Consider the following 18,139-nt stretch of genomic DNA (forward strand, 5'->3'; position numbering starts at 1 on the left):
TTAGAATTCAAATATCCCATCCAAATTAAGGCAGGTCCACTAATGGACCTTTTTCTCCATGAATATGTCGAATCCCCCTTAAAGCCAGCCAAACTAGTGGATGTCACCATATCCTGCACCTTTGAATTCCACAAACCAGTCACTATTAGTATGAAGGAATACTTTTTTCTGTTGTTCATCAACTAATCAGCTTCATTGGAAATCTCTAAATTCCAATGTGATAGGAGACAAGAAAAGTTTCTTCCCTCCCTCTTCTATTTTCTCTACCCTTTCTATTTTTTCCACCAATAACATTGATCATAGGGCCACAATTAGTGTTACGAAGAATTTATAGGTTATTAAGATTATTTTAAGAGCATAAAAGTAAGTATGTTTCATGCAATGTATAATAAAGCTTACACTTACAACTACCAACCATGAATTTTACAATCTAAGTTTCAGGATTCAAACAGAAGATCATATGTCCCATTTTGTATGTAGAATGCCATGTATGAAAAGAGGGAGATTACACCTTCACCCCCTTCCCCACTTGACTTCCCTATCTGGAAACAGACTCCATGCTTTGCTATTATCATTTTAAAGGGAGAAAAGATATACACTTTAAGACATTAAATTAATGAACTTCAACAATGACACAGTCATGAACTGCATTCACCATCCCCATTGTGCCATCATGGTAGATCATAGGAACTCAGTCTTCTGGTAGCTCGGACACATCTAATTGCAGAGACAATATAGAACTGTATAGGTCAGTATCTTCTGATTCTATTAGGGAATTTCTTACAATGACAAATGCATTTTACTAATACTTCAAATTTGTTTTTTAAAATCTTGTCAATATTAAAAGCTTGTTTCTCTGGAAATGAAAGAAGTGGCCTATTACTGGAAAACTTTACCCAATCATCTAGTGAATAGAGATGGTCATGAAACAGGAAAATATAGTTGGGTTTATGGTTCATGGAGTTCATGAACCACCACAAACATTTTGATGATAGATGAATTGGCTTGTGAGATTCATCATGACTGATAAACTGATCCCCATGCATGCTGTTAGCATAAAACTCACAGGGAACTTCCAACTGACATTCTTTTACTTGTCCTCCAAGTTTGGTAAGTGATGTTGATACATTTTGGGCTGTATCAACAGAGGCATCACATCAAAATCACAAGATGTCATAGTCCCATTGTATACGGCACTGGTCAGACCACACTTGGAGTACTGTGTGCAGTTCTGGAGGACGTAGATAAAAACTTCAAGAAGGACGTAGATAAAATTGAAAGGGTACAGAGGAGAGCGACGAAGATGATCTGGGGCCAAGGGACCAAGCCCTATGAAGATAGGCTGAGGGACTTGGGAATGTTCAGCCTGGAGAAAAACTTCAAGTACAACGATATAGGCTAGATATCAGGAAAAAGTTTTTCACAGTCAGAGTAGTTCAGCAGTGCAATAGGCTGCCTAAGGAGGTGGTGAGCTCCCCCTCACTGGCAGTCTTCAAGCAAAGGTTGGATACACACTTTTCTTGGATGCTTTAGGATGATTAGGGCTAATCCTGCGTTGAGCCCCAGGGGGTTGGACTAGATGGTCTGTATGGCCCCTTCCAACTCTATGATTCTATGATTCTATTGGATTCACTGAGTCCAAGTTATGGCCTCGTAAAGAAGCTGCCACCATCCTCCATTTTTTTCTAATGGAGGAGGAGAAAACCAACAAAAAAGCAAGAATCAAAGTCCTTGATAATGTATGCTTTAGAAACAGAAGAAGGGTGGAGGATTTGCAAGCCCAGCAAAACTATTGCAATGTGCTGAGAAGAATCAGAGCCACCGTGGCACTGCAAACCCAACAGGACTAAGGTCAAGCCACAGAAGTGTTTCTGGTGAAAACATCAGTCACAGGTTCAAAAGTATATAGGATGAACTCCCTGAAAACTACACACACCAAATGCCCAGGGAACCTTACGCTGCCACCAGTGCCTCTCCAGTATCTCCAAACTGGGGACAGATTATATTCTTCCAATTTCTATAGTCTTCCCAATGCAAATTCTAATCCAACCTGTTCTTGGATGATGTCACAAAACTATTCCTTTTTATTGGGATTATAATGTTTGGTCTAAGGCCAAGACAACCGAATTTACAAATTGCCTGTTTGCTTAGTTACCAGCCTCTGGGAAGCATTTCCTTTCCACAAGTACTTTCATGCCGCCTCAGATTGGCCTCGCTTTTATAGCAGAGAAACAATTTTATACCTGTGGGAGACAGAAAATACTATACTGAAGAACTGGGGGGAAATAGCATTAATGCCAGTGTCTAATACTCTTAAACTTCAGCTATATAGTAACATTAGGCATCAGTATCTTTTGATTCTATTAGGGAATTTCTTACATTGACAAATGCCTTTTACTAATACTTCAAATAAATTCAAATGGGGTGTGTATGTATTCCATATGCAATGCTGCTTCATTAAAATGTACAATCTTCCAGTGAGGGTTTTCTCTTTACCCTTAGTAGTTATTTTCTGCTTCTTTGAAATACAAGACATTTTGTTATATAAATGTAACTCTTGTAAATTTTTCCTATACACTTGCCAATGATAGATGATCTAATTCTTTCCAGGAACATAGCTTAGTGTAAATTTCTTGCATGTGAAGCATAAGGGACAAATAGATATAATACTACAATATTTGTTCATCTTGTTGCTCAGTATTAATAGAAATTCAAGACTCCCTTCACTAATTATTGAACTAATTTTCAACATACTGTTTGTACTGTGGTTTTGATAGATACTAATATAAGCTTTATCTACAGTTCCTTTTCAAGTAGTTTGAATGTCCTTCCCCATTTCTGCTGTTAATTTTCCAGAGCTAAAAATCTGAGAAACTGTTGTTGTCTCTATCATTTTCTTTCTGTTGGGGTAATAGGCTTCTTTCATAAATTATTTTAAACCACTAAAAAACTTGTAAATGTAGTAGCCAGGCTGAACAATCAGCAAGGGGCTTGGAGTGGGGACATTGTAGGGTTGTAGATGTGATGATGACACTTTTGGGAAGAACATGAATGTGGCATTAGTAACTCTAGAAATTGCTGGAAACTCTATGACAAAACCATAGCGTTTCTGACAATTTCTTGAGCTACTTGCCATCACTTCCAGAAATGAAGGGGCCCAGGCCTCCATCTCCCCCTATTTTCCTCACAATTGGAGATAGGAAACAGGAACTCAGGGCAGAAGATGTCCCTCTCCAACCAGGACAATTACATCCATAAAATACAGCCTTTCCATGGAGCAAATGACATCTCCTATGGTGCCATTTTGGGTGCTGAAAATGGTGCTGAGAAGAAGACCGAAGCAATTCCTTTCCCCACACTACTGTTGTAATCCAAATATGGTTCCTGAAGCATTTCAGAATTGAGTTCCCATGGGGAAATCTCAGATGCCATGTGGCAGCTTGCATTACATATAACACACAGCCAGGGACATGATGGATTCTCTTTGACAACCAGTGTGATGAACTCAGAGAACTAGGTTCAAATCCCCATTATATCATGGAAGGTTGCTGGGTGACCTTGGGCCAATCTAACCTATCTCATAGGGTTATTGTGATGAAAAAATATAGAAGACAATGATGTAAGCTACTTTGGGTCTCTATTAGGAAGAAAGAGAAATATAATAAATGATGAAGTACATAAAATATACATCTAGGTCGGGCCTGTGATGACTAGAAGTCTATTCACTGTCCTGATATAAAAACAGAAAGATTATTTGGGTGCAACAGCTGGGGGAAAGAGGCAGAAAAATGAGAATAAAGCCTGTCTTAACACTTGTTTCCATTTGATACTTTTCTTTGTAATATTAACAATATACATCTCTGGTACCTTCGGTGAAAATGTGTTTTGTTTGCTAGGCAGGAAGGAGTAGCTCTTAGGTTGCTGCAGCTGGTTGAGCTTAAAATATTGGTTGGATCATCTGAGAATAAATATGACTTTCCCACAGTTCCAAATGTTTAAAAATATAGGACAGACAATCATAGAATTATAGAATCATAGAATTATAGCACAAATCCCTTATGTGGCATGAAGGGAAATTATTGCCATGGGGAACTGAACCTGGGGAAATGGTGCCAGTGTTGGCAGGACAGGGAAAGATATGGGCTTCTTCTTTCTCATGACAGCTACCTGGCTGTGCTTTGATCTTTCCTACAAGACTGTAATAAATCAGGTTGGGAAAATCAAAAGGAATCTGGGGAAAGTGAAAGTATATGACAGTATCATGATGCTTTGTGGAAACAGGAGAAAAACCCACTTTACATCTGATACAAAGCTGAACCAAAACTGGTGTGGAAGAGTCCAGATTTGTTATAGTATAATACTCTGTAGACCAAGGCATTGTACATCTGACAAGGTAGGTTGTCTTTGGATGATCTTCCTCCTCACTCTTCAAAGTTTAAAAAAAATTGGCAAGGTTTGGGAGACTGATGTATTTAGTTTTAACTAATTTCCAAAGGCATGACTCATAACTGATTTTGAATGACAGGTCATTAGTTACTTCTAAGATGGCCCTGTGATCTCAGTGGCCCATTATGCACGGCCGCCGAAACGGCGATTTCGGGTCACGTGGAAAACGCGGAGGGGGAAGACGCGACGCATACTGGTTATGCACGGGGCGGGGCGCGACGGCGGCAAAACCCAGAGTAACCGATTATGCACGCGCCGATCCGGGCGCCGCTTCTGGTTGCGCCCCGCTCACCCGGAAGCTGCGCTTTCTTCCGCGTTTCACTGACGCGGCTTTTTCGGCGGCATGCACCGAAGCTGCAGCCGGTTGCAGCCGGCTCCGTGCGTTATCCGTGATTTTAGTCGCCGCCATTCCACCCCGAATGTGCGCTAAAACCCCCGTGCATAATGGGTCAATTGGGCTAACTGTTCTATTCACAGTTTGAGACTGAGGAACATGTATAGATTTTGTTATCAGAAAAGAAAAGAAAAACATGGTTCTGTACTCAGAACTAGGTATGCAGTAAAGATCGTCTTGATCCACATTAGTTTAATAACATTGTTGCCATGTACAATTTTCTTTCCTTAAAATAAATCACAGTGGCTACTAGTTACCTAGAAATGGACAACTAACATCCAAATTTATGTACTTGGGATCTCCTTTTTGGGGAAACATTGGCTCAGATCCAGTGATGTTGAAGTGGAAACCTACGTAGACGTAACACAATTCCACTTGTGCAAGATCTTGTGCACCACCTAGCACTTACCTCCCTATATTGCTTGGAAATTGGTTGCACAAGGCCTTGCACAAGAAGAAACACAAATGGGCCTATAAGAATATTGACTTTGCATTAGTGGCCACCAGAAATTTTGTCTTGGATCCAACTCATTCTTTAATTAAAAACATTATTTTTGAAGTACTTTTGAATGTAAATAATTATTCTATATACAGCAAATACACTATGCCCTAAAATATACATATCGTAATTGAGTTGACACACTGTCTTTGCGCCACAAGCCGCAAGGGAGTGGCGGGCTATAAATCTAATAATAATAATAATAATAATAATAATAATAATAATAATAATAATAATAATAATAATAATAAGCAGTGCCAGAGGCCTTGATTTATCTTTGTTCATAATTTCTTGCTGTTGTTGTTTGGCTGATACTCTCATGTATAGCAGGGGACTAATGCACTGGATAGGACTTTAAACAACAACCTTAAAAATGTAAAATGTATAGTTATGAATTGACACTAGAGTTTAATTTGCAAAGTCAAAAAGAGAGATAAGTCTTATAGAAGCAGAAATTTTCATCACTGACTCAGCTAAGATGAAGTCATTCATACATTGCCATCTATCGATATACATTTTGAACATGGCTGAATGGTAAAGATATACATACAACAATAATGGAAGTGTTTAACAGTTGCTGTTAATGAAATACCATTTTCAACATTCTTCAAGTTTCCTAACTGTATGCTTATCTTATTATTGGCCTGAGTCCCTTAAAATGAAGGCACTGCAGTCCTTAAGACCAGTAACAAATACATGGAAAAAAGAAAAATATGTGCTATTTATTTCACAATGAAACATAGCTATGTCTTATATAGCAATGTTTATTTTTATTTTTCGGTATAGGAAAGACAAAACAAAACAAACATCTATAAATTCTACTTTTGCTTATCATGTATTTTGAATGCGATACTCCTAAATAAGCAAGTCAAACTCTACAGAGAATAGAACAATAGTAAATCGATTGGTTCTGGGGGAACCAATAATCAAGAAATACATTTGAGTGGCAAAAGTATCGTTTCAATAGAATTACATTTATACGACAAAATGGAGCATATAGGCTGGAACTGGTAAACCTTTACAAAAAAAAAGGAAAGTGGTACAGCTATAAAAGGGGGGAGATTTTTCACGGAGATTTCCATAGAAATTAATATCAAAAGAAAATCCTGAACAACATAGGGAAGGTCTAACAAGTTTTATGCCAGCAAAACTTGCTCTTTAAATTGTGACAAAATAACTGACACCGCTATCTTTAAATAACAATGGCCTGAAGGAGGCGGAAACATAGCATGAGGTCAAATGGAATTGGAGGTTTAATTTCATTGCCATCCAAGCGGAGGTAGCGGAGGCGTGGCAGATCCATATCATAGACATGATCTCCAGGAATAGGAATTGGACATATTTGGGTCCCATTTATACCTATAAAAGAAAACATAAAGAAGACATGAGAGTTCCTCCTCCCAAGGTTCTCTGTAATCAATATTCAGAATAGAATTTGCAGATATTATCTTGGAAGTTTAGGTCTTTGTGGGAATACAGCAGAGTCACAGTTCAGCTTCAGTGTCCTTCATTGGGCCTATTCCCCTGGAGGCAGAGGAAAGAGCTGCTTGCCCTCCTGCCGATGATGAGAAGCCTTGTGGCTTCCTTGCATTTAATAAAGCAAAATTATTTTAAGAGCAAGTAAAAGAAAGAACCCAGCATACTATTTTAGGTTGATCTTAATAAAAAATATTCCATAAATTTTGTTTTAGATTCTGCTGTGGACCGACACAGTTGTGAATATCTTGAGTTAAACAAGCCACACAATGGGGTAAAATGCAAGTGGCTTCCTGCTTGCAAATATGGGATGGTGTGGGATGGTAAATCTCACATTTTCAGCCCTCCTCATGGGGAGACCCCTCTTGCGTTTTCCCTCTGCCCCATTGCGGCTTTTTGCCTCCTGATGAGGCTGCAAGGGAATGCAACATGAAATTCTCCCTCCATCCCTTGGCTTGTCAATCACAGCAGTCCACCAATCACAGCATATTAGTTCTCTCCTGGACTGAAACCTTCTCCTCCCCCCTCCCCCGCTGCCCTGAAATTAATTTTTTTAAGGGTACTTATATGTTGCTGTGCAGTAATGCCACAACGTATTTTTAATAGAAATCTACATTGCCCCTTTGCTATGGAGACACACCAGAATGATACAGCATTACCCCTTTTTGGAATTCATGTTTTTTCCCACTATTTCTGTTTGGGTGGATTTCTGAGACCCTGAACACGATAACTGGAGCCCAAAAATACATTTTATGCTAATGGTTGGCTTTAAAACAAGGTGCTCAGACCCCTGTATGAATGGGGAAGGGTGCAAGATCACTTGCCCCCCCTTTCTCAGTTCATTCCCCACCTCCAGAAAACAGAAAAGGGATTGTGTTTTGCCTACCTGATCCCAAAAAGACTGTAGACACTAAGACTGTGGACACGTTAAAGAAGATTTTATTTCACCTTTGACAATGTTGGTTTGCAGTCGTGCTGCAACACAGACTGCACCATTTAAACAAATTATTCAGATCAGGAAATGGAGAGGGAAGGGTGGGTGCAAGGGTGGGACAAAGCTTCTAAGACTATCATGCATTTCTCCATCCATACGGCCTTATCCCTTGTTGCTCACTGGTTGCTCTCTGGTGGTTCGTTCGATTTAGGGTGGTAAATCCAGTTTTCTGAATTCACAAAATCATGACTTAAAAATTACTGAATTGCATCCTGGCTACTGGACAGCCGTAGAATGTTGGCGACATCATATGGAGAACACTCTATCTGCCGCCAACATGCGAAGGCTGTCCAGGTACATTTTCCTCATGCGGAAATGGCCACTGACTTCCTCATTCCTGAAAACTTTGGTCTATGATATCCTTGGAATATATACATTTGACCCTGAGAGAAATTGTTCCAAGCAAACTTTTAGTTGCCAGAGTGAGAAAGACATTGGCACTGCAAAGGGCTGCAGCATTATCAGGTAGAGGCTGATTTTAATTTTCTCATGGCTCTGATTGAAAACTTTGAGGTGATTTAATGTCATTCATTTTAGCAAACTGGCAATGAAATCTGGTCAAATGCTCTAAACCTCAGTTGAATGTAGTGTGTTTCTAATTTTCTGATAGTGTATGTTTTTAATATTAATTTTCTGTTAGTGTATGTTTATGTATGTGTGTACATACACACGCATGCTTTAGACATTATAATCACATGGTGCAATAATTACTATATGATTTGGATATGGGAACCGTATTCAAATATCCAGCCAGCTGTGTGTATCAGACTAACCTATTTTACAGAAGTGTTAGGAGAATATATTAAGACAAGGCTATATTTTATTGTCATGAGTCTAGGAAGATGGCATTTCATATTTACTATGAAATTAGAAAAGGGAGTAATAAATCTAAATAATAATAATAATAATAACAATAACAATAACAATAATAATAATCGTACACAGCAGTGACATTAAATGATTTTGGCTTGCAGATCTTGAGGATGGGAGAGCAAAGAATGCAAAGCACAGGATCATTATATTAAGAAGAAGAGCTGAGGTTTTTGTACCCCCATGTTTTAATGCCTGAAGGAGTCTCAAAACAGTTTATAATCACCTACCCTTTGTCTCCCCGCAGCAGACACTCCATGAAGTATGTGTGACTGAGAGTTCTGAAAACTGTGACTGGCTGACTCCATGTGGAGGAGGAGGCGGAGGAGGGATAGAGGAGAATTAGAGAATAAAATCTGGTTCTCCAGATTAGAGGCCACCACTCTTAACCAAGCTGTCTCTTACTATACCAAGCTAGTTCTTAAGTTCTTGTTCTATCCTTTCTGCAAGTCCTTCACTAGCATCCTAGTTGGGAGGGTCATGCCCCACCATGATGGTAGTAGCAAGTGGCACAGGAATGCCCAGAAATGCCACCCTCACTCTCCCCGTCCTCCTCCCAGTTTCCCCCCTGCACAGGTGCAGGAGGCATGCTGGCAATTTTGCCAAGACCCACCATGACATAGACCACCGCCCCCCCCAACATACACACACATATTCCCCTCACTTTCCCTACTGAGCTGTTCTGTAACAGCTCAGTGGAGTTCCAACAGCTCCTTGCCAGGGAAAAGGGAAACATCAATTTAAGGGGGGAAGTGGTGAAAAGAAAATTTTACATGTTCTGCTTTATTTCCCATCAATTGATATCTTGATTTTACATATGCATGACAAATGTATGCATGTGCACACTGGCAAGAGTGACTGCTTATTTAAAAGTATGTGTGTGTGTTATGGTAGCAAGGGGTGACAATGAAATCACTGCCCTGTCCTCACAGAGGCCTTCATCTGGGTCTCCCCTTCCATTGTAAGATGTCCTTACCTCTGTGTTTGGCACCAGTATCAGTGATGGCAGAGGAGAAGGAATAGGAAGAAGAACTGAAGATTGCATGAAGGAACTGTGTCATGCTGGTTGGGCCACACTCTACTCTTTAGCTACATTGGGTTGCCAACCTCCAGGTGGTACCTGAAAACCTCCCAGAATTCAAACTCCTCTCCAGGTGACAGATGTTGTGTATGCGAGGCAACAGAGGGTTCAGCTTGGGGTCTGGAGTAGGATCCAAGCAGCCTCGAAGGACATCCAATGAACTGCCGGATCCCAACCACAGGACCCAATGAACTTGATCCGTGGACAGCCAATGAGCTGCCAGGTTCCCAACCACGGGGTCCAATGAGTTTCAATCAATTAGGCTCCGCTGACACAATCAAGGCTCAGCTAAGGGCATGTCCACCTCTGCCATGTGTATATATTGGGGGCTTGTCCAGGTAAGTCCCCAGTCAGCATGGTTACTTTCAACCTGGAATCACTATCAGAAATAATAAAGAGCTCTAATGCACGACTGCGCATCGCTTATTCCCTATCGAACCCACTATACAACAACAGAAATCGGTTCTCCTGGAGAAAACAGCTGCTTTGGAGGGTAGAATCCATGATGTGATATCCTGCTGAAGTCCTGACCCTTCCCAAACCACTCCCTTCCCTGGCTCCAATCCAAAGTATTTCCCAATCCAGAGTTGACAACTCTACAGCTACCTGAGCAACACTGCAACCGGCCCTGCTGACCTGACTAATAAGCCCTTCCTCCAACAATTAGGGCAAGCCTATTCATGCCCAGTTGAGTTGGACTGGACTTGGATGTACTGGACGGCTATTGCAGTTGCCCATTGTGTGTGTGTGTGTGTGTGTGTGTGTGTGTATGCAGGCCCAACAGACAGACAAGGAGGTAGAGATGCCTTCTTGAAAAGATTTGATTCTCTGTGACAATATGAAAGACTGAGTTGAGAACGTTCCTGTGTCTGTTTGAAGGATGTGTGTGCGTGCAATGGATAAATGTTTTAATTAACTGAAATGAAGCATGTTAAAATAATTTGTAATCCTGACTACCTGGCTCTATTCTTGAGTGATTTGCTCTGAGCTTGTTTTGAATTTTGGGTTTTATATTTACTTTATCCATAGCATCAGATTTGGCTGATTTTAGATTTCCTGCTTTGCATGGGTTTTCAGTTCTCTGTCATGGAATCACTGGATGCCCTTGAGACCAGGAATTCTTTGCCTCAGAATTCCTTAACAGTATGCTACAGAAAACTGTATAGTTGGAGGCATCATGTTAAAGCTAAGTACTGGATATGGCCAGTACCAGCATCAGAAATCTGGAAAACCTATATTTGCTGTCTTGAATCATGATGGAAAGGGGCAGGATCTTGCTCCTCCTCTGGGGTAACTTGCTTGTGACATCAGACTTGGGATCTGATTTGGGATTTGACTTGGTGGATTGGCAGACTGGGGGGGATGGGTGCCGGGTTCTGCAGGAGGGTTGTAGATTGTAATTTTTGTATGATTTTATTGTATGCTTTATTGTTGTTAGCTGCCGTGAGTCTGTAGGCCAGGAGCGGCAGCCAACAAATATAATAAATAAATAAATATTAATTAATTAAAATACAGATTGCAATACATTAATATATTGTGGCTGAATATGTAATTCACAGCTATCTGTTTACCTGCGTGAAAGCATTTCTTGCTTTGTAACATGAGAACTTTTATACATGAAAAATATTTACACACCTCAAATGAACAACATATCTTTTCTCTGGATACACATGCTGTACCCTAAGTGGAAGGTTTTGCCATAGGCCCTACTGGGTCTATAGCCTAACCTTCATAAGTGCTGCCCATTAAATTGTTTATTTTATTTATATTCAAAATTTTAGACTGCCATTTCTGGAGTCAGCCAGCTCATGGCAGTTTACATAAAATCTAAAATCCCTTAAAACAATAAAACAATGCCCAGTACAACTATACTCACACAAAACCCCAAGGTGGAGGTAAAACCACAGCAACAGGATCACCTGTTACACCCACACGACCCCCATATCCAGCAGCTACCAGACCACCAGGGCATAGCTTCAAGGTATGTCCTGGCAAACTTTACATGCCTGCACAGGGAGGGAGCAGTTCTTCCTAGCCTGGGCCACAACCAAACACTTGGCAGAAGAGCTGTGTCTTACAGGCCCTGTGGAATGATGAAAGCTCCATCAGGGCCCTGAGCTCATCTAGGAGCTCATTCCACCAAGTTGGGGCCAGCACCAAAAAGGACCTGGCCCTGGTCGAGGCCAGGCATACCTCCTGGGGGCTAGGGACAACCAGCAGATTCCTGCCTGCAGAATGGTGGGCATAAGGAGACAAGTGGCCCCTCATAAATGGGGCCCAGGCTGTGAATGGCCATAAAGGTAAGTACCAAAACCTTGAACCTGATCTGGAATTACCAGGTTGCATCCCTTGAGCCCTTTGGTATCTGCTCCAGGGTTTCTTTGCCTCCCATTATGGTGGTAGCAACCCTGCTGTAATTTTTTTTTTACATAAAAAAAAAATCCTGTATCTCATGCGGTATGACATCACTTTCAGGGAAAACTCAGGCCCATTCCGCACAAGAATCAATGTGGCCAATTGTTTACAGTAAGCAATTCTGAAATTTAAAAGAGTGGAATTTGGCATTATGCATACCTGCCTTTGTAGTTGAATTCAGTAGCATTGCAATTGTTTCCCACAGGTTTCCGGTCTCGCCAAAAATCACTAGCCAGGAAGCGATTTCTCCTGTGCTTTGTCCCGCCCCTGATCGTCACTCAAACGAACAGCCAATGGGCGGCCGTTATCATGCTCCCGAAAAGCCCCTTTCCCTTTAAGACAGGTTTTAAAAAAAACCACACACAAACGTTGCAATGAATCTGCGTTGATTCGTTGCAATGGAGAGACCCATCTAGCTGGCAGGTGGTGTATGAGCTGGCAATTTATCGTTGCCACGCTCCCCCGAGTGAACCCCCCCCCGTGCATGGGCACGATTTTCGGCTGAAAATAAAGAGAACTTGCAAATGGGGCTGTGTTGTGCTTGGTGACTAGAGTTTTACCATATAGTTCCTGGTTATCCCTACAGCAGCACCCTACCAATGCGCTCTACCAGTGCCCCCCCCCCCATTCCAATGTCTCTGCCGTCTCATCCCCCAGGGGTGCCAGCCATTTGAACCGAGCATAATTTAAGGATTGACTTCTCCCATATGAACCTACCCATACACTTTTAGAGGTTTGGGTAGAAACTAAGCACAAAAATCTTTTGAATAAATACAACTCTATCCCTAAGGTACTGTAACAATGTATTAGTAGAAGTATTAATCTCCTCCCATCTGGCTCTGCCACTAAATTCACACCTCATTGTTTCCAGTCATTGAGATGAATGCATCATTCCTAATCTGCATCATCATTCAAGTAGAAACAGACACTTTGATCCTATGTTGTTTCAAGCCGTGCTTCCTTTATCCATTGCAAAAGCATCTATTCCTTGGGAGCACTGCACTCCCATTCAAGAGCAATGTCAATCAATTTGCAGCAATGCAACTAGCAGAAGTGGCCTCCAGAGCAGAGGACCAAAGAATGAAGCAAATACAAGCAGAAACAAGGTATAGGACTCAAGCCAGTTTCCTCACTCTCAAGGTTAAGTTTGTCTATTGTTTCGGCACATGCTTTTTCTGTTGCTGTTCTGCTGCCAAGGAACAGCCTCCTGGAAATGGAGAAGCATGCACATGGCCTTGGGACCATCTGGTGGCTGTCAGAGAAAGCTCTTTAAAAGAGTTTGTGGCATCATGAAGGCTATAGGGGTGTGTTCTAGCTTATCTATCTTAATTGTTTTTTTATGATGTACTGTAATGATATTAATAGATAAGCTTTGTATTTATTGCTGTTGCCGTCCTTGGGCAGAGAGTTAACAGCTTCCAGTTGATCTCAACAGTCAAGACTACAGAGATCAGTTCTCCTGAAGAAAACAGCTGCTTCTGAGGGCAGACTCTATGGCATCATATCTCTGCTGAGCTTTCCCCCACCCCCACCCCCTCCAAACTTCACTGTCTCTGGGTTTTGCCCCAAATCTCCAGGAATTTCCAAACTCTGAGTTGTCAACCGCACTTTATCCCTCACAGTATCAGGAGAATGGCAGGGTATATAAATGTGATATGAGCAGCCCAGGCATGCCCAATCCTACCAGATCTCAGAAACTAAGCAGGCTAATATTTGGATGGGAGACCACCAAGCCTTTGGGTGGTAGTTCCTCCAATGAACAGTAGGGGTCGTGGTTCAAAGGCAGGAAATGACAAACCACCTCCAAACATCTCTTGCCTGGCTACCAGACAATCCTCAGATCTGCTGACTGTGTTACACATGCCATATGATTAAAAAAAATAGCAGACTGGCTCTTCTCTGTTGAGATCCCTCCAGCTTGTGGACGGTCTCCAGTATCATATTGACAGGCATTTCACTAGTAGTCATAGTGGAGCTGTCATAATTTTTAGGCCAAAGTTACCTATCTTTTAAAAATGCATTAGGCTCCAAGTAACTACAAACTGCCCCAGTTTGTCTGTTCTCCTGATATCAATCTGCTGATATGCTTGTGACTTATTTTCGAAAGCTGCCCTTTTCTTCCTTTTATGCCACCAAGTAGTAGTAAGCAAAAGAGGTTATTCCATTGAAAAAGGTTCTCACTTCTTAGACTAAGACTTACTGTTGATTCTGTTGTTATCAAGATGAAGATGCTCAAGGTGAACACCAATAGCTGGGATCTTAGTGAGCTCATTGTTAGACAGCTGTAGGTCAAGAAGAGATGAAATATTAAAGATTTTAGCTGGTAGACCTTCATCAGTTAATTTATTGTTATTCAGTCGAAGGAAAAGCAGTTTGAGCATTGCATTAAAGTAGTTCTCCGGTATGGCTTCAATAGAGTTATTATCCAGAAACAGCTGCATCACATTGGCGGGTAGGATTGGTGGCATCCTAGTGAGTGAGTTTTGAGCGATGTTGAGTTGTATGAGGTTGCTTAAGCCTTGAAAGGTGGCCCCTGAAAGAGTACTGTCCAAAAGTTTGTTGTGATGCAGATCTAGCAGAGTGAGGTTTTCCAAATTGTTGAAGACTTCTCCTGGGATTGTGGTGATTTTGTTTCGTGCCAAACGAAGCTGCTCCAAACTTGCTGGCAGTGGAGCAGGCACCTCTCCTAACTCATTGTCTTCCAGAAACAAATAAAGGAGACTCTTCAAGCTGGCAAACACGCCCTTTTCGATTCCATTGCTAGTGAGCTTGTTGTTGTTCAAATTTATCCATTTTAGTTGAGTGGCATTCTCAAAGGATTTCCCTCTAATTGTTTCAATTAGGTTGTTTTGGAGATAAAGATACCAAATTCTTGCTGGGATGGTGGGTATTTCTTTAAGTTCCCTACTATCACAGTACAAAGCACTTGGGAAGCCAGGTGGACAGAAACATTGTTGTGGACATTCAAAGCTGTAGGATGACCAATCATATGAGGAGTCCTGGTCATATATTGGTCTGACATTTCGAGTCCATACAATATTGGCCAGGAAGATTACCAAAAAGCAGGAACACAGTTTTACATTCATAGTTTGCCTGAAAAAGAGGGGGAGGAGTGAATACTTTCTTCAACATTTGTTTCTGAAAGCCATAAAGTTTTCAATGATTTCAATTTCATTTTTATAATATATTTAATACTGCCTGACATGGTATCACTGAGATTTGTTTAACTAACATAAAAGGTCATATATTTAAAAACAATGGGAACTACCTTCAAGTATATTTCTCATCATGACTATATCATATATTGTTTATTAGATAAGCCAAAACTACTTTCAGTCAAAGGAAGCTAGAAATATAACCAATGCTTTCTGTCACTTTTAATTTGGCCTTGGACCCTGCAATGCAAAATATTCTCTATGCAAAACAATGTCATCTGAAACAGAGGAGGCCTGCTTTAGAATAGTATTGATATGATTTCATTTACTGACAGCTGTCCAGCTGTTTTGGCTCTCCTTTTAAAAAACTCACATGTTCTTTTGTACTTCTAAATGAGAAGGGCATCTGGATCAGATTTTCTAGGCCCAGTTCTCATTGCACACAAAGGAAAGATCAAAGACTATTTTAACAGCTGTTTGCAGGTCATGTTCTTAGAATTCTGGAAAAATTAGTTTGAATCATTTATGTACTTTTTCAATCACCCCTTGTGCCCAAATTGGTTTGCTCTTTTTAAAAAAGATTGTAAGTTGCTTATAAAGCAAATGCTGCCCAGACTTAAATTTTATTGCTTGGCACATTCTCAGGTTTCTTTGTCCTAAACTATTCTTGTCACACTAACATTTTCCATTCAGTATATAATTATTCTTAAAAACTTTATATGCAAGCCAAATTCCTACAGAGAATGGATGTACATTACAATAATAATATCACATTTTTCTGATGTCTTCCTTAATCAATAAACTGTGTTGTTCCCTTGTTTATTTTGAAGAAAATTAGCCAGCAGCACAAATGGGGAAAAGTTAATTTTTACCCCCTAAAAGCGTTAAAATTGAAAGAGAATCACAAAGACAGATCGTTAATGCAAAAAGGAATCCCTATGTGTTACATTGTTCACAAAATAGTATTTTAGTAGCTATAGTAGTTATTATTGTAGCTATTGCTATACTATAGTAATTATTGCTGTGCCAGAATCTTGAAGTCTGCTTCAACTGCTGTTTGATAACAGTCTACACAATTGCTGAAGAATGCTTAAAATAATGAGAAAACAAAGAAATGAACACAAAAAAGTGTTAAAGAAAAGGTTATCGATTTAAATATTAGATTGAAATATCTTTCTATTACATATCTATTTTTTAAAAAATCATTATAATGAATAATTAAAATGAGTTTACCTTGTTCAGGTTAAGTGCTGATTCTGGAGGCTGTTAGAAATAGTTTGAGTAAAAAATATCTCCTTTCAACATTTTTTTCAGTCTGAGTTCCTGGAAATTAGCAGTATAAAACCTAAAATCTATAGTAGTAGCCCTGCGACACACTACTAAAGACACCTAATATTCCATTGTTTCTAATTTGACAATGCTACAGAATCAAGCTTACCTCATCTTTCTTGGATTCTCTTCTGTTCTTTCTATTGGCCACTGTTGTTAGACTGTAAGAGGCTGAGTCAGGCAACACGCCTGAATACAGCCTAATATATACGCATCATTGACTACAATTTTTAACCCCTAAAATTGCTAACGTACCTCAGCACCTATACACTAAAATGTAGGAAATCCTGGATTTCACATCAAGCAACTGTAGTCTTTAAAGTCATTCCCAGGGATGCTAAGTTCAGATTTTAGAATGGAAATGCTGAACTAGGGAAATCAAGTGATATTAATGCTTCAGTAATCAAATATCAATAAATTATGTTTGTACTATCTAAATTAAAGAAGGCAGAATTAAAACTAGTGCCATCTGTTCCTGCAGAAATCTTTTATTCAACTCTGATAAAAAACAGATGTAGGAATGCTGTCAGAGATATGCTTCTTGATTAGGGAATGCAAGGCAGACGGCTTTCAATTTAAAAAAAAAGTATTTTCTCTCTCTGATAAAGTAGTTTTAGATTGTTGTTCGACTCATGGTCCTAGAACTGGTTGTTTTTTGGGTTCTTTTGCCACCTACTCAAAATTGTATTTATATAAATACAGCACAAACCTTCCTCTTCATTTCTGAGCAGCATTCAGGTGTTTTGTCTAGTTTTTGCATCCCAGAGTAAGATGCATGTGTACTCCACATGTGACTATCCCCTTTGCAAGAGAGAGAGAGACAGAGAGACAGAGAGAAACCAAATGCAGAAGAACTACTGATAAATGTTGCCAGACTGGCAACAGAGAATATTTTCTCCTTTCAAATCAGTTGATTATTTTTATCAACAATGTTTCAAGTACTATATTACAAAGAAATGCATTTGTTTGAGATATTGTATCTTGCCTTTCCTCTTTAAAACCCCCCTCAAAGTCTCTTAGAACAATATTCTTACAATCTATCAATAGTTTAAAAGATATAAATATACCAATTGCTGTAATACATCCCAGCTTTGTGCAACGGTTAGGAGCACCGACTTTAATCTGGAGAGCCAGGTTTGATTCCGCACTCCCCCACATGCAGCCAGGGCTCGCCATAGCGATAATTTAAGCTTTTCTGACTGAGCAGCGATATCAGGGCTCTCTCAGCCTCACCAACCTCACTGGGTGAGGAAAGGGAAAGTGACTGTAAGCCCCTTTGAGACTCCTTTGGGTAGAGAAATTGGCATATAAGAAACAACTCTTCTTCACAAATGCAACAAAACAAAATCATAACAGTTAGGCTGCCAATTTATAGTGGCAACTCAGAGAATCTTTTAAATATTAAATTAGATATTTTTGACGCCCACCAGTTCAGCTCACATGTGGTTCGCTAGTTACAAACAAAGATCAGATTCTTAGA

General features: G+C 40.1%; 2 protein-coding genes across 3 annotated transcripts in view; both read right to left on the minus strand.

The window, feature by feature from the left end:
* The window catches only part of EPYC (epiphycan), a 52,227-nt gene extending 37,711 nt beyond the window's left edge, over nt 1–14,516 (minus strand). The window contains exon 1 of the mRNA XM_077339027.1: nt 14,376–14,516. The gene's annotated coding sequence lies outside the window, so the exon portion shown is untranslated. The remainder of the gene's footprint in view (nt 1–14,375) is intronic.
* Nucleotides 5,728–17,051, minus strand: KERA (keratocan). Of its 2 annotated transcripts, none has more exons than XM_077339024.1 (3): nt 16,769–17,051; nt 14,376–15,268; nt 5,728–6,698 (listed from the first exon to the last, which is right to left on the minus strand). In XM_077339024.1, exons 1-3 carry the CDS (start codon nt 16,771–16,773, stop codon nt 6,532–6,534), a joined length of 1,065 nt encoding a protein of 354 aa, XP_077195139.1. In that variant the 5' UTR covers nt 16,774–17,051; the 3' UTR covers nt 5,728–6,531. The 2 variants fall into 2 exon arrangements, with proteins under 2 accessions (XP_077195139.1, XP_077195140.1); XM_077339025.1 differs by lacking the exon at nt 16,769–17,051 and adding an exon at nt 16,564–16,756.
* Between the last annotated feature and the right edge of the window lie 1,088 nt (nt 17,052–18,139).

Source organism: Paroedura picta, chromosome 5, assembly GCF_049243985.1.
Source record: "Paroedura picta isolate Pp20150507F chromosome 5, Ppicta_v3.0, whole genome shotgun sequence".
NCBI classification, from domain to species: domain Eukaryota; kingdom Metazoa; phylum Chordata; class Lepidosauria; order Squamata; family Gekkonidae; genus Paroedura; species Paroedura picta.

Coding starts and splice junctions, on each gene's coding strand:
- KERA (XM_077339024.1), bottom strand. Junction 6,699..14,375: donor TGATAACAACAGAATCAACA/GTAAGTCTTAGT, acceptor TTTCTTTTATAG/GTATAAATGGGACCCAAATA.